Source organism: Oryza glaberrima, chromosome 9 (assembly GCF_000147395.1).
Source record: "Oryza glaberrima chromosome 9, OglaRS2, whole genome shotgun sequence".
Classification (NCBI taxonomy): Eukaryota; Viridiplantae; Streptophyta; class Magnoliopsida; order Poales; family Poaceae; genus Oryza; species Oryza glaberrima.
Window position 1 is genome coordinate 4,436,571 of NC_068334.1, and position 15,343 is coordinate 4,451,913.

Here is a 15,343-nt window from a genome sequence, read left to right on the forward strand (position 1 = left end):
CAAGCGGACGTGGCCTCGTCGGCAGCGGCGACCGGCGAACACGGCGGCGGCGACGAGCGGTCACGGCCTCGCCGGGGTTCTTGCTAGTTCTTGTAGTATCTAGTTCTTGCTAGTTCTTGTAGTATCTGTTTTTCTCTGTTCTTCATTGACAGATGCAAGGCTCCACCAGTCCACCTCCCCGCACCTCCCTCCGTTGTGTTGGAGGCTTTGCTACGCGGCGGCGGCGGTGGAGCCTTGCATGCGTGTGGTATACTAGTATGTGGCCGATAATTGCTTTGCATGCTAATGGATGTGGCTTTGCTCGGATGCAGCTGTTATGGTGGAAGGGGATTGACGATGGGAAGGACAGCCACAGGGAAATTCATGCTTGTCTTTTTTTTTTACCGTTAATTAGTGGTTGTACTTTGTACTTTAGTGATGGCATACTAGTCTTTTGCTACTGCTGCTAAAGTCACCTCGGGCTTCTAGGAATCGTGATTCCGTGGGACGGAGGGAGTAGGTTTTATGAATAGTAATTGTTTTTTTTAAAACGGTAAAAATCCAATCAACCATGAAAAAAAAAAACAAACATTCACTAAGTACGGAAATAGGGGCCCCGTACTGACAAAAGAAAAAGCTCCGTCGTGCGGCAGCCGTCCGGCTCCAGATCCGACAGCCCACTGCATGTGGGCCCCACCAGCCGGCGAGACGCAACCGCTAAACACCCAGCAGCATTACACGCCGCCACTTGCCCCCTCCCCCCTCGCCGCCGCCGCCGCCGCCGCCTCCTCGGCTCCTCCGCCATCCGCCCATCCCCCTCCATTCCTCCTCGCCCCCCGCGCCCGCAGGTTTTCCTCTCTCCCAAGGCGGCCACCCCAGATCCCGTCCTGTTCGATCCACGCCTCTCCCGCTCAAATCTCGGGGCGGGCCACCGTCTCCGCGGCCGCATGCCGGGATTGGCGCGAGAGCGCATCAGCAGTCGCCGCAGCCGAGCAACCTGATCTTCCCCCATGGCCGGATTCGGCGGGACGTGCAGGGTGGCAGCGGTGCTCGTCTTCACCGCCTGGATCGCGCTCACGGCGCTCACCCGGCTGCTCCGCCCCGTCCCCAACGGCTGCGTCATGACCTACATGTACCCGACCTACATCCCCGTCTCCACCCCCAAGAACGTCTCCTCCGACAGGTACGCCCTCTTCCTCTACCACGAGGGCTGGAAGCAGATCGACTTCCACCACCACCTCAGCAACCTCAACGGTGTCCCGGTTCTCTTCATCCCAGGCAATGGCGGCAGCTACAAGCAGGTGTCAACGCTTTTCGTCCCCATCGGTTGCTTAATCACCCGTAACGGCTTATTAGCAATTTAAAAATAATTTGCGAGTAAAACTTTTGTATATATATCTTTAGCGACTTCTATTAGCAATTAAAAAATAACTTGTGAGTAAAACTTTTGTATATGTATCTTTAGCGACTTCAAAGCCAATGCTGAAAAGGAAACTATATTGAAAAAAAAAATCAAAATCAAGTTTTAAAATTCAAATTTTGGCATTGGCTTATAAGCCATAGAGCAAACGATGAGGCCTTTTGTTTTATCACGGATTTCTTCATTCTTGAAATTCATTTCGAAATAAAGCATGTGAACACTTGCATAAAAGGAAGGGATGCTAGTAGTAAGGTTCTGGACATCACGCTATTTTGATGGATCAACTCACTACTGATTGGATCATGTGTGCTGATGCATGCACTGCTGTACTAGAATCATAAAAAGAGCCGCCAGTAGTATCCAAACAATTATCCACCTGTTCCAGAATTCCATTAACCTGGAAAAAATAAATAACACGATCAGATTTCAGCTGATTAGCACCGATGCACAACTTGTCAATCCTAGGCTAATGACTAATCCCATATTAGCGTTACATGATCATGCATGTTCTGACCATAACGATATATTGGTAGGACAAGGCAGTCGGATGCTTGGCAAATGCTTAGTGATGCCTGCCATTAACAAGTTACACACTCATGGATTATGGTTTTGCTTATTTTGTTGTGAATGAGTACTAGTGTTACTGATGACATGATGATTGCTTCTCATATCGTAATTGTGCATCTAGGTCCGATCTCTGGCTGCTGAATCCTTTCGAGCATACCAAAATGGTCCACTTGAGCCTACCTTTTATCGGGAAGCATCTACTGCATTTTCAGTAAATGAACTGGAGGGTTTTTCAATCCCATCAAGATATGGCCGTATGTTGGATTGGTTTGCTGTTGACCTTGAAGGAGAACACTCTGCAATGGATGGACGCATACTTGAGGAGCATACTGAATATGTTGTTTACGCCATTCACAGGGTAACAACTTAGCATAGGCTGTAATTGACCCTTCGTTCATAACTGTGTTTATTTGAACTCCTGCTATCATCCCACCAAGAAAGAAAGTTTTCTGCTCAGTTGGATATAAAAGCTGCTATTATCAAAAGCCTGTTTAGTTCCCAACTTCCCATACATACAAATGCTTAATGTATTCATATAGGTTCACTGAATACACCTGATCATGATTTGTTTGAATCGGTTTAATCTGTATCTTGTTTATGCTTTGTAGATCCTTGATCAATACAAAGAATCTCATTTAGCACGATCAAAGGGTCGTGCTCAATCCTCTGACAACTTGCCATCCAGTGTAATTTTAGTTGGACATTCCATGGGTGGTTTTGTGGCTCGAGCAGCTCTTGTCCATCCAGGCTTAAGGAAATCGGCTGTGGAAACCATACTGACACTCTCCAGTCCACATCAGTACTATCTCTCTCTCTGCCTATCTCTCCTCTGTGTGTGTGTGTGTGTGTGTGTGTGTACACGCGTGCGTGCGTGGTTTGTGTGTGTGCTTGTCGTGCGTGCGCAGGTGGGTGCATGTGTGGGTGGGTGGGTGCACGCGCGCATGTGTTGGGTACTTGGGTAGCTGCATCTCTTTTCTTGCAATTGATTAGATGTTTCGCATGTTGTTCACCTTGTAGAATGATTGCCTGTCCAGGTACCCTCCCATTGCTCTGCAGCCATCTCTGGGTCAGTTTTTTTTGCATGTCAATGAAGAATGGAGAAATGGATACAAGACAGGGTTATCACGCACCAGCAGTGCAAAACTCTCAAATGTTGTTGTTGTCTCTGTAGCTGGAGGCATCCATGATTATCAGGTATCTTTTCTGTTGATAATAAATTTTCATTTCACATGACAAATCCTATGCAGATCTGGTCATGTGCATGCTCTGAAAATTTGCATCTATGACTGTTTGTTTGCCAATATGCCATCCACACACTGGGATGGAAATTCCAATCGGAGCTAGAGGGAAAGGAAAAAAAATACTAGACCATTAGAAAAAAAGTAGACCATGTGTCATATACTGGATCAAGATTATAAAATTTATTCAGTCCCCTGTAATTTGTCATGTAGCTGCTACATCTCTAAAAGAACAGATGACATGTATCTCTTAAAGTATTGCAATTAGCTACCACTCTGGAGGTATAAAGTTATTTCATTCCATTTTAAAATGATTGTATTCCAGATGAAGTTCCATTCATTTTTCTATTTTGGAATTTCCTACAGCACTTAAAGATAATGGAATTTCATTTGATTTATGATGGTTGATTCAATATCTCAATGATTGTTGCCCGAGTTTTTGGATCCTTGGATCCTTGACTTCCAATATTGAGCGATTACTTCAAAACATTAGGTATGGTCGTTCCTTAAAGGCCAATTGAACCTCAAGTTTCCATTCATTCTTATTCAGGTTAGGTCAAAGTTAGCTTCGCTGGATGGAATTGTACCTTCTACTCATGGTTTTATGGTAGGGAGCTCAAGCATGAAGAATGTTTGGTTATCCATGGAACATCAGTCTATCCTCTGGTGCAATCAGTTAGTTGTACAGGTCAAAACTGTGTATTCATGCCAAATTATTCTTTGTGTTGTGCAGGATGTTTCAACAGTTTACTTATGTTGATTTTAACTTTGTTCAGGTTGCACACACACTTCTTAGTATGGTAGATCCTTTGAATGGACAGCCATTTTTGAGTTCACAAAAAAGACTTTTTGTATTTGCAAAAATGCTCCAAAGTGCAGTTCCGCAGTCTTTGAGTTGGGTGGCTCCTGTTTCAGGTGTTAAGCCTCCAAATCTGATTGCAAGTGGTAACAAGGAAGCTAGTGGTACTGCTCGTTCTTTCATTCTTTGTTTCTTGCATCCTTTGCACAATGGCAAATTGATTGCTTAGAAAATGATATATTATGTTAGATGTGTCACCTTTTTTGTAGTTGGTAAGCTTACCTGTGTATGGGAAACATTGGTAAAATTATTTGTTTCCAAGTAATAGAATATGATTTTTTTTAAAAAAATATCCTTGCCACCTTTTCAATATATTGAAAAAGCATATATTTCATTTCTCGTGAAATAATTTTTCTACCTGCAAAACTCTGCTCTGCTTTTGAGATAATTCAAATTTATTAACATGGCATATTAAAATAGCAATTCTCCAAGTTCTCTTTACAATTTAGTAAACTAATTTTCTCTTCACAACTTAACAAATAAGCAATTGCATACCCCTCAGATAATAGCAGTACAGACAGGCTAAATGAAACGATTTTTTTCTTCAAAAAATCAATGGAAGCACTGGATTAGAACCATAATCTAAGAGATCTTCTTAGTACATAGTAATGCATGCTAAATAGCCAAGGTCCAATATTGATTGACTCATTTCTAATAGTTTCTATATCCTTCAACAACTATAGATGATTAGAATAGTATGTTTCTTTAATCTTTGTACATGATTCAACCTAATATAACATTAGCCCATGTAGGTAGTTGTAGGGCATTATCAAATTTAATGGCGTCAAAAACTCATGTGTTTCTTGTTATCTCAATGTAACATAGTATGTTTATCATAGACTTGCAGCAAAAGGATTCACTTTCTTGCCCTCCATCTCTTCAACGGACAAGTGATGGCCTTGAAAAGGACCTGCATATTCAGTTAAATTCAGTTACTGTTTTAGCAATGGATGGCAAGAGAAGATGGTTAGATATTAAAAAACTGGTAGGTGAAACTGGCTTACTGGTGTAACCAGTGGTTTATTTTGCTGCATGTTGTTGTGAGTTAATTAGGGAAGCCTATATATAGTTCTGTTTATATTGATCCTATTAGAAGTATAGATGGAGCAGCTGCCTGACTGCTTTATTTTTTCTTGTTCAAGGGATCAAATGGCAAAGGGCACTTTGTTTTTGTAAGTAATCTTTCTCCATGTTCTGGAGTGAGGATTCATTTGTGGCCAGAAAAGGATCATTCATCTGAACAAAATGGAGTACCTGCCAGCAAAAAGATAGTGGAAGTTACATCAAAGATGGTCCAAATACCTGCAGGACCTGCACCAAAACAGGTATTTATAATTCTGAACCACTTGTTTTCCTGCTTGCTGGCATTCTTACTCTCTGATTCATGTTCACTAGTTTCTCTGTTTCTTCTGCTTAAAATAAATGGCCCAACACCTTTGTCTTCTTAAACTATTAACTGCAATTTCTGTCTTATTTCCCTAAATTATGTTAGGACATTGTGATAGCAAATGGCAGTAATTCTCTTGTGTTGTTCACACTTTACAGTTCCTCCTTCCCTTCGTCTTATCGGTGCTCGCAGTGCCACTTGTATGTTTATGTAGATTTAATCCAGAAACTGTTGCATGAGGATTTTTTTTAATTTTCTTGTTCTTTAGCTTTTGACGATGCTAGTATAACACGAGTCATAGCATAACTTAACTCCATTACTACAGTTGATTTGCTCTGCTTCATTGCTATCTTGCACATTGCCATCATGGTTGTGATAATTACATGCTATGCTTTTGAACAGGTTGAACCTGGGAGTCAAACCGAGCAACCACCTCCTACTGCATTTCTTCTGCTTAGTCCAGAAGAAATGAGTGGTTTCCGCTTCATGACTATCTCAGTGGCACCTCGACCGGTATTCCCTTGTACCATTCCTGTTTTCTTGTAATTTTTTGCACAAACCCCTATTGTGTTCTTGTGCTTCTTCATGCGCATCAACCTTTAGGTGACAGTATCTTGAATTCCTTCCATCATAATCTATTATAATAAAACTAGTTGCTTTTGATAATAATAATAATAAAAAGTTCAGGGCTACATAAAAGTGTGAACAAAGATAAGGCTATTGCTGTACTATTGTGATACTAAAACCCCCCCTGCCCAGCATCAGTTAATTTCTCAGAAATGTATCTGGTGAGATCAGTTGCAGTCAGGCCTTATTTATACAATAGTCCACTTTAAATGATAACAATTTCAGGAACTCCTGTTTCATGTTCATCCTAGATATGACAAATTGGTATGTTGCTTTGTTGGCGAACATCTTGCGCGTGACTTAGATAAGCTTTTGGAAATACCATAATATTTTCTGTTCATTATTAGGATTAATTTTCATGGTGCATATCAATCATTGACTCCCTGTGTACTTTTTAGTGGCATCATTTAGTTTAGCACAATATGATTTTTGAAAGGTTCCCTATGTAACATCTTTCTAACTGGATATGCAGCTTTCACCTATAAGACATCTTTTTCCATGTTTCCTGTGTAACATATCCCTTTCTACTTCTCTACACACGCAAATAGAATTCAATCTTATTAGAATAAATTTTAAAAAATTACAATTGTTTTGTCAAAACTATCGATATTCATGTATGTTAGAAGGGTGAAAGTTCTTCTGTGTGATAAGCAACATGTATGTGTATTGCATGTTGTCGATCCATCTGTTGTAACAGAATAGGCGAATATGAAGTTATTAACAAATTTTGAAATTAGAGGGGCATATTTATGTAATGTTGGGAGTAGTGAAAAGTAGTATTATTTTGGTTATTTTTTGTTCAGTCATCTACGTTGTCCCTTTCATCTGTTGGCTATGGAAGTACCAAGAAGAAATGTGCAATTTAATATGAAAAAAAAGGCCTTTAATGTTGAAAGAGGATATAGGATTTTGTGTTTGCATGGGAATTGGCCACATACTTGTTCACATTCGCATTGAAGGTTTGCTCGCTGCGATGACAAGCCATACTGCCATAAAAAAAATAAAATCAAAGATGATTATTTGGAAAGTTATGGATTCATTGTCTTCTCTAACTTTGATATATAATTGTCATGACTAGTCTGTCTGTCTGTGCACGTGACCAGTACATTGGAACACTGTCACATCAATGCATTAATGCCCATTTCTGCGATTCGGTTGCAAACTCTATTGATATCCATCTTGTGGATGTTAAGTATTTTGTCCTGTTTCATGGATATAAACTTTTATCAATAGAAATATATTCTAAATGTTTACCTTCCCTGCTGAATTGTTAAAAGTTGATGTTATTCTGATCTTCTGTATCCAGACAATTTCAGGTAGACCACCTCCAGCGGCATCTATGGCAGTAGGACAGTTCTTTAATCCAGAGGAAGGGATGAGTGCACTTTCTGCTGCCCGAATTATTGGCTCCAGCTATATTCCTGAAGTAATTAATTCTTGCTTACCAAAATATGGATAATGATGTTTGTAACTGTATGATATGGATGTGTTGAAACTTAATTTTTTTTTATCTTAGGAAATATTTTTGAAGGAGGACCACCCACTGGCTTTAAACTTGTCGTTTTCTGTGAGCCTTGGTCTTCTACCAGTTATATTATCTTTGAGAACTGCTGGATGTGGAGTAAAAGCTACTGGTGACCAATTGGAAGCTGAGAAAAATAGTGAGCTGTTTCTTCTCTTTAACTCTGCATATACCGAAATTCTTGATAGCAACACTGCCTGTACTGTTTTCCTTTTGATGGTAATATGGTGGTGGTAGTAACAACTAATAACAGTGTACATTCTACTCCTGATATATGGTCTTTACAATACATCAATTTGCATACTTCTTGTACCAGACTACTAGTAATTCGTACAGTTTGAGGAACCATGCAGCGCTGTTAATAGATTATAATTTTTGGTATGTTGGTATGCATTGTAGAACTTTGTAAACTGCGGTGCTTCCCACCTGTTGCTTTGGCTTGGGACCCTGTATCAGGTCTGCACATTATTCCAAATATTTACTCTGAGACTCTAGTGGTTGATTCTTCACCTGCCCTTTGGGATTCACATCAAGGGACTGAAAGATCTACTGTGCTTGTCCTGGTAAGTTTATCAGCTGCGATATTGAGTTTTTGACATGAATGTAAAGCTCAGTAGTGATTAGGGAGACTGCAAAACATAAATCATGGAACACCTTAAAGTTTTTAGCATGCAAGGGATCAGCCATTTATTATGCCAGCTTAAATTTTTTTGTAAGATTTTTGCATACTGCTTTAATCTCAGCTTATTGTGACTTTATTACCTGCCATGCATGGATGTACCACCTGCCATTGCCACCTCCCAGAAGCATATGCTGCTCCTGCTCCCACATGTGCTAACAAGTTGTTCTGCTTGAGTTGCTGAGCAGTCTCACTCTGGTTATCAATCTCTACTGTCTAGTCCCCTAGTTGCTAAGCTACCAGCCTTCATGTTTCATGCTTGCAGTGCTGCACGTCTGAACCATTGAGTGTTGCCAGCTACTAGGCCTGTATTTTTGGCAATGCCACTAAGTCCACCAGCCGTGAGCATACTACTGACATACAAAATCTTCTCTCCAAAATTCGGAATTCAAAAAGTTTAGGGTGTCCATTTGCACATTATCCATTTTCCAAGTGTCACTGAGCTATCCATCAAATTATTTCCATCTGCTGTTAACTAAAGAATACTTTCTCAACTTGTGTACTTACTACATTAGGTGGCTTCCTATTATTGTAGGCTGATCCACATTGCTCATATGAAGTGAGTCTTCGTGTTTCACTTAGTGCTGCAGCAAGCAGATTCTTTTTGCTGTACTCATCACAGGTAATCTTTTTGCGCATATATGCATAATTATGGCACTGTCCCTATTGCTGAATTTGATTCATATTCAGAGGATGTCATGGTCACCCGGATGCCTGCTTATTTACATGAATTGCTTGGCCAGATAACTTATCGAACTGTTTCATTTTTTACATTTTGCAGATTCTTGGTTTCATGATTGCTGTAATGTTTTTCGGCCTGATGCGGCAATCATCAGCATGGGAACATGATTCTTCTGTGCCGTCTGTTTTGTCAGCTATAGAGTCTAATCTGAGGCTGCCTAGAGCATTCATGTTCCTTTGCTTCATACCAGTTCTTCTTTTTCTTGCCTTTCTTGTTTTCACCAGAGAGCAAAATCCTCCACTTGGAACCTTCCTGCTAGTTACCATGATGTGCTACATAGTTGCTAATGGCTTCACAATTTTATTGATACTAAGTTCAAAATTGATTCTTTATGTCGCTGCTATTCTTCATGTCTTCATCAAGAGGCGGTTAGTACACTAAGTACCCTTTTTTATTGAGTAATGTTTTTTTGTGTAGGATGCAGTCACTGACGATTTGACTGGTACTGTGAAATACCTAGGAATCTTAAAATTCTATTTATCTTTGTGATGGAGATGGTTCATTTGATGATCATTGGAGTTCCTTGCTTCTAACTTAAATACATTACCTTTATTTTGATGATTGTTGTCGGGTAACAATATAGCAGTCCTCCGCATCATCCTTTTGACACTACTGTTGTGGAGTGTGCTGATTCATGTGTCCTAAATTAGTATTGCTGTTAGTATTATTGTCTTATTGGTGTACTATTTTCCTTTTCAATTAACTACAAGAACATTTATGAACAACACAAAGATGAACATTTTAATTTCCTAGGATTGTTGGGCAAAGGAGTAGGTTCTACTTCTCCATCCCACAATAATTTCCTAAAAGTCTATTGTCGTGGGATGCGTATTTTGACACTATTAAGTCCATTGCTGAAATCATGTGTGCAAATATTGCAATATCAGTACATGCCCTTTAATTCTGTTAAAGTAAATGAATTGTAGTGTGCCTTATAATTAGGGGCATTGTATGGTCCAATTGGGAAATGTGCATGATTTCAAGTAGATTTTAGTCTTCTGATGGGTCTATCATCATTGCCTGTTTAAAATTCCCTATTTCACTATGTTTGTCTTCTTTGTTTCTTGTGAAGTGCCATTTCAAATTGTTTGTGACTTGACTAGTTGAGGAAATTGAGAATGTAGTTAGGAAATGGTCTAGTTTTGGTCCCTCAACCATTGCCATGGTCTAATTTTCTTCTCAACTACGGAACCGGACGACTTATGTCCCTCATCTCTCAAAACCGGTCCATATCCATCCTTCATCTCATTTGAACCTGGTTTTGGCCACATGGACATGCTACTCAGAAATGATTGGGATTAAATCATGCTCAATCAGTACTGACCACTCTCTTACTCTTTTTCTAGTTCTCTCTCCCTCCCGCTCTTGCTCCTGCCCCAACCTAGCAACCACTGGTCAGATCTCCAAATCCCTAGCTCAAGCATCAAATCCCCACTACGATGCCCATATCTTACCCAAATAATGTGTGGCTGACGCCCACGACCAAGTCAGGGACGTGGAGGCAGAACAAAAGCTTAGTTCTTCAGTTTATTTTCTTTATTTTATTTTTTTCTTTTTCTTTTTTGCTCGGGAGGAACACAATCAACAAATTAGCAAGAAACAGCAGAACACAAGCAATGCAGATGCCAGCATTTTTATTGCAATGACCAGGCTTAAATTTCAAGGGTGAAAAGGGAAATCATAATCAATCCAAAGAGCACCAAATCCCTCTCTGTATGGAATCAGCAACTAGCAAGCAAAAGCCCGCAGGTGAGGGACACTAGAAGCCCGCAGCCTTCAAACGAGGGGACCTTGAGCTTGAGGAGCTTGCCATGGATGGTGGGAGCTCACTAGATGCGGGATTGAAAATGGGGAGTTTGGAGAACTAGAACAGGGGAGGGACAGAGCATGATAGAGAAGGGAGAGAGAGAGAGAGGGGGGGGGGGGGGGGCTTGGTGCAGAGCTTAATGGGCCTGGCTGATTCAGCATGATTCCACCTCAGTAATGCTTAGTAATATTTCCACGTGGACAAAACCAGGGTTCTAAGGAGGCAAGGGATGGAAATAACTGGTTTTGAGAGATGAGGGACATGAGTTGTCCGGTATTGTAGTCGAGGGACGAAAATTAGACTAAGGCAGTAATCGAGGGACAAAAACTAGACTTTTGCATGTAGTTCGTAGTGAAATTGAGGGAACGCATGCTTATTTAGAACTAATTTATCCTTTCTTTTCCATGGTTGTAATCTTTAAAAAAGATGGTTTTCATGAAACGAACTTTAGAAACATTTTTGTGGAATCCATGTTTTGCTTTATTAATTCTTCATAAGTGATACTCTAGTGTCAAATTAAAAAAAGTGTATATAGTTGTGAAACTAATCTGTGGTTAAACTGACCAAATATTATTTTTCTGTTGTTATTTTGTATGATCTACAGCTGGCAATCATGGGAGGATGGTACTCAATCAATGATTGTTCGCCACTTCCTCACTCTCTCATTACCATTTCAGTCGCTAAAGGTAAATTGCTTCTGAAAGTAAAGATTATATCAAGACCTTCATACATGGTTTAGTTTTCTTGTATCATATTCAGACTATGCTGATGTGCCCTTGGAAAAGATTGTGCAGATAACTAAAAACAATCCAAGTATAATTGTAGCATTTGCTACAGTACCACTTGTCTGCTTAGTTCATCCAGCAATTGGTCTTGGTGTATTACTTCTCTCACATGCCTTCCATGCACACTCCACCCTTTGCAGGTACAATTTAATTTTACTGATATTTCACATGTTATTGTTACTAAAATCCTCTATAGATATGTTTTCCCTGTGCCTTTTGAAATTGCATGTTTACAAGAACATTTTCTAGGAGGAATTTCTTGCATTTCTCGGTAGTATCTCTAATATACAAATGGATGCTCATGTACATCTATTTTGTACATAATTGCAATCATTCAACTACTACACTAATGTTTTGATCTTGTGTCAGTTTCTTAGCAGCTTCATTTCGCAGTATCACTCAGAAAAAGGATTTGTATAAATCCATGGGTGATAATATTATTCTGCCCGAAAATAAACAAGATGGCCTCGAGCAACTTCTGCCGATGGATGATAGCCCAACATCTGTTAAAAGTTTTACTGACTGCCAATTGGAAGTATTTGACTGTCGGCATGGGATCATGATCTTGCACCTTCTTGCCACTCTAATGTTTGCACCTTCTCTTGTTGCTTGGCTACAGGTTTGTTCTTACACACCTGAATATCATTTGGAAAATTTCTAGTTACTCGTAGTTTTTATTAACTTTTGCCCTGCCAATGTGGAGTGAGATATGTAAAATATGCTTCCTCATACTAATTTTGTCGGTCATCTCGATGGAGCTAGAGCTAGAGCTATTATCCAGTCTTTCTCAAATCAGTTTGCCTATATGCATGAGTAGGCTATCTAGATTGAAACGGTCTTATTGTGTCCATGTGTTTTGGCAAGATAGACAGTAGACAGTATTGGTCTACCATTTCCAGGACTAACATTATTGATGAGCCAGTGATATTTTGACTCATTACTATAGAAAAGCAACTACACTGCTCCCATGGCACTTCAGCCATGCAAACAAAATTTAATAAACTACGGAGGGTGAAATTTGTCTCATCTATTTAAGAATATTTTAGAATAATGTGTTTTTGACTTTTGTGGAATAGAAATGCAATGCATTTAGAATCATTTCATTTTGTCAGGAACTGGAAGGCCTTGATATGGCATAAATGTCCTAAAAATAAGATTGTGTGGTTAGAAATATGATGTCGATTTGTATTGCTCGTTAACTAAGTGCAACTTTTCACCTGTAGTTAAGATCAGGCTTTGATTGGATTTATGGGCTATAAATTGAGTAGTGTATAGTTTTTCAGATTATAGCTGCTACAGGATATCCCAATGAAATCAATGTACTCTAACATCGCGGCATCAAACCCTGCCAACTGTTTATCTGTGAACTAGTATATTTTTTGTTGATCTGTCCTTTGGTTCTTCCTACATTCTATTAAATCATTCATAGGATGCGCAGCTCAGCAAATTATGCTGTGCAGCTTATTGAATGTCGATTTAAATCGCATCATATTATTTTTCTGCAGAGAATCGGAATGGGTCAAAATTTTCCATGGTTTGTGGATTCAGTACTTTGTGTTGGCACTATTCTGCATGGACTTTTCGGATCACCACCAAATGTGAGCTGTATATCTTTCAAGCTACCTGGAAGGAGAGGGCGAGATGTTGGACTAAGCTTTCTCTACCTTGTAGCTGGATATTATTCATTTGTTAGCTCAATGGCTCTGGCTCCTTATAGGGCGCTCTATGCATTGGCAATCATCGGTTTCATCTGCTTTGCTTCCAGAATTATTGAAACAAGAAGTACGGTAAGAGGTGATGTTATTTCTAGAAAACATCGGAAGCATTCATAGGGACTAACAAATGAGAAGTGTATTTTAGATATGAAGTTGGATACATTAGTTTATAATAGCAGATCGTGTTTTGGGGTTTATGGTTGGAAACTGCAAAGCATTGCTCTTGACACTAAGGCCAGTTTTGCGAGGGAAATGAGGGTATATTTTTCTTTTCACTGTTGTGAAGGAGATTTGATGAGTCACTCAGATGATCTGGATATGTTGTATCATAGGTGGGGTTGATTTGGGGGAATTTTAAGCCCATTGTTATGAAAAGACGGAACCAGTAGCTGTACATTGTTGAATGCCGACATGATATAGTGGTTTTTTTCATGAATGAGAATGGGTTCCTTACTTCCTTAGGGGGGAAAGTGTGAAATATATATGGCATTTTCAAGTGCTACATTTTGTTGTACTTTCTTTGGCTGAGCTCCCTGCTCCACTTCTCATATACACCTTTTTTTTTTTCTGAACTCTAGTTCAATATGTGGAAACTGCTCTGAAGAGAACGTTCCCTCGTTGTTTGCATGTTATTTGAATGGTTATTAAAAAATTAAAAAAAATCAATAAGATAGATTAATATGTGATTAATCACTCAAAAACATAAAAGGTTAAATTTAACTTCTACATGTTGCAATGAAAAAAATAAATTTGATTGTACATATACATTAACTAGCTATGGTTATTTTTTTCACTTGTAGAAGTTAAATTCTAACTTGCAATTGCTATACATCGGACAGTGTTTCATCATATATAAAAAAATGTTTCAGATGTTTCATCACTCACTAAATAATGTTTCACTAGAAAATGTTACAGATGTTTCATTACTCGATGAGAAATGATTCACCAATTGGTAAAAAAATGTTTCAATCAGATGAAACAATGAAAAAACACTACTTGCATCATCAAGACTCAATTCTGCAACATCCAAGAAAACACATCGTACATTATGTGCAACATCCGATAAAACAAGGATGAAACACACGAATACAATAGAGTGCAACAAACATATATAATATATTGCAATGTAACATCAAATCAAAACAAAATGAAACACCTTAATGCAATAGAGTGCAACAAGCTAAAACATCGTACATCATGTGCAACATCCGATAAAACAAGGATGAAACACACGAATAAAATAGAGTGCAACAAACACATATAATAGATTGCAACATCAAATTAAAACAAAATGAAACACCTTAATGCAACAGAGTGCAACAAGCTAAAACAGTAGGATGCAATATCCTAAACTCCAACTAAACAAACCCACCTCCATCTTCTTCATCTCCAGTCACCGGTGAGTCCACCTCCATCACCGGCGGTGCCGCCACCTGCTGCTGCTGCTGCGGCTGCGGCTATTCTTGCTGCAGCACCACCGCGCCCACCGCCGCCGGGGACGGGCCGGCTGCAGCATCGCCGCTGGGGACGGACCGGAGGCGGGGACGGTGATGGTCTGCACAGGGGAGGAGGAAGCGGCGGAGGAGGTGGCGGCAAAGTCGGAGACGGTGCCGTTGCATGAGGCGAAGGAGGGGAGCTGCACGGCCATCATGGCGATGGCTGGCGCTTGCGGCCGGTAGAGCAGGAACAACGCCGCCGCACCGTCCGCGACGAGCAGGATGAATAGCGCCGCCATGAGCAGGATGCCGACCAGCCCGTCGCCAGCCTCGTCTAGCACCTTGCCTCTGCCGCAAGGGGAAAAAAATGAGAAGAGAGATAGGAGTGTGTGTGTGTGGTGGGGGGGGGGGGGGGAGGAGGAGGTAGTTACGGAGTAACTTTTGGATAAGGACGAGTCGTCCGATATTTGGCGTCGGACCAGACGCCAGATACGAAGCATTTTCGTGTTTGTTTGTTAGAATGAACTTGCATTTTTGTGAAGTGATATATTCATAATTTTTTGAGTGGCATACAAATAAT

The 15,343-nt window shown here is 40.1% G+C and overlaps 1 protein-coding gene across 2 annotated transcripts; it reads left to right on the top strand.

Annotated features, from left to right (window-relative positions):
• Positions 1-722: 722 nt before the first annotated feature.
• LOC127784380 (GPI inositol-deacylase) lies at positions 723-13,829 on the top strand. 2 transcript variants are annotated; one of them, XM_052311670.1, is made up of 18 exons: positions 723-1,280; positions 2,088-2,324; positions 2,575-2,765; positions 3,001-3,160; positions 3,755-3,892; positions 3,981-4,167; positions 4,903-5,048; positions 5,206-5,388; positions 5,853-5,963; positions 7,384-7,503; positions 7,594-7,738; positions 7,999-8,162; positions 8,814-8,900; positions 9,060-9,388; positions 11,432-11,513; positions 11,613-11,752; positions 11,982-12,231; positions 13,118-13,829. In XM_052311670.1, the coding sequence occupies exons 1-18, from the start codon at positions 990-992 to the stop codon at positions 13,442-13,444; spliced, it is 3,288 nt and encodes a 1,095-aa protein (XP_052167630.1). In that variant the 5' UTR covers positions 723-989; the 3' UTR covers positions 13,445-13,829. The 2 variants fall into 2 exon arrangements, with proteins under 2 accessions (XP_052167630.1, XP_052167631.1); XM_052311671.1 differs by having other exon boundaries at positions 11,622-11,752.
• Positions 13,830-15,343: the final 1,514 nt, after the last annotated feature.

Excerpts from the sequence above, each read along its gene's own strand:
- LOC127784380 (XM_052311670.1), top strand. The coding sequence starts at position 990 with ATGGCCGGATTCGGCGGGACGTGCAGGGTGGCAGCGGTGCTCGTCTTC. Across the intron at positions 2,766-3,000 it reads ACACTCTCCAGTCCACATCA|GTACCCTCCCATTGCTCTGC; the intron begins GTACTATCTCTC and ends TTGCCTGTCCAG. Across the intron at positions 9,389-11,431 it reads CATGTCTTCATCAAGAGGCG|CTGGCAATCATGGGAGGATG; the intron begins GTTAGTACACTA and ends TATGATCTACAG.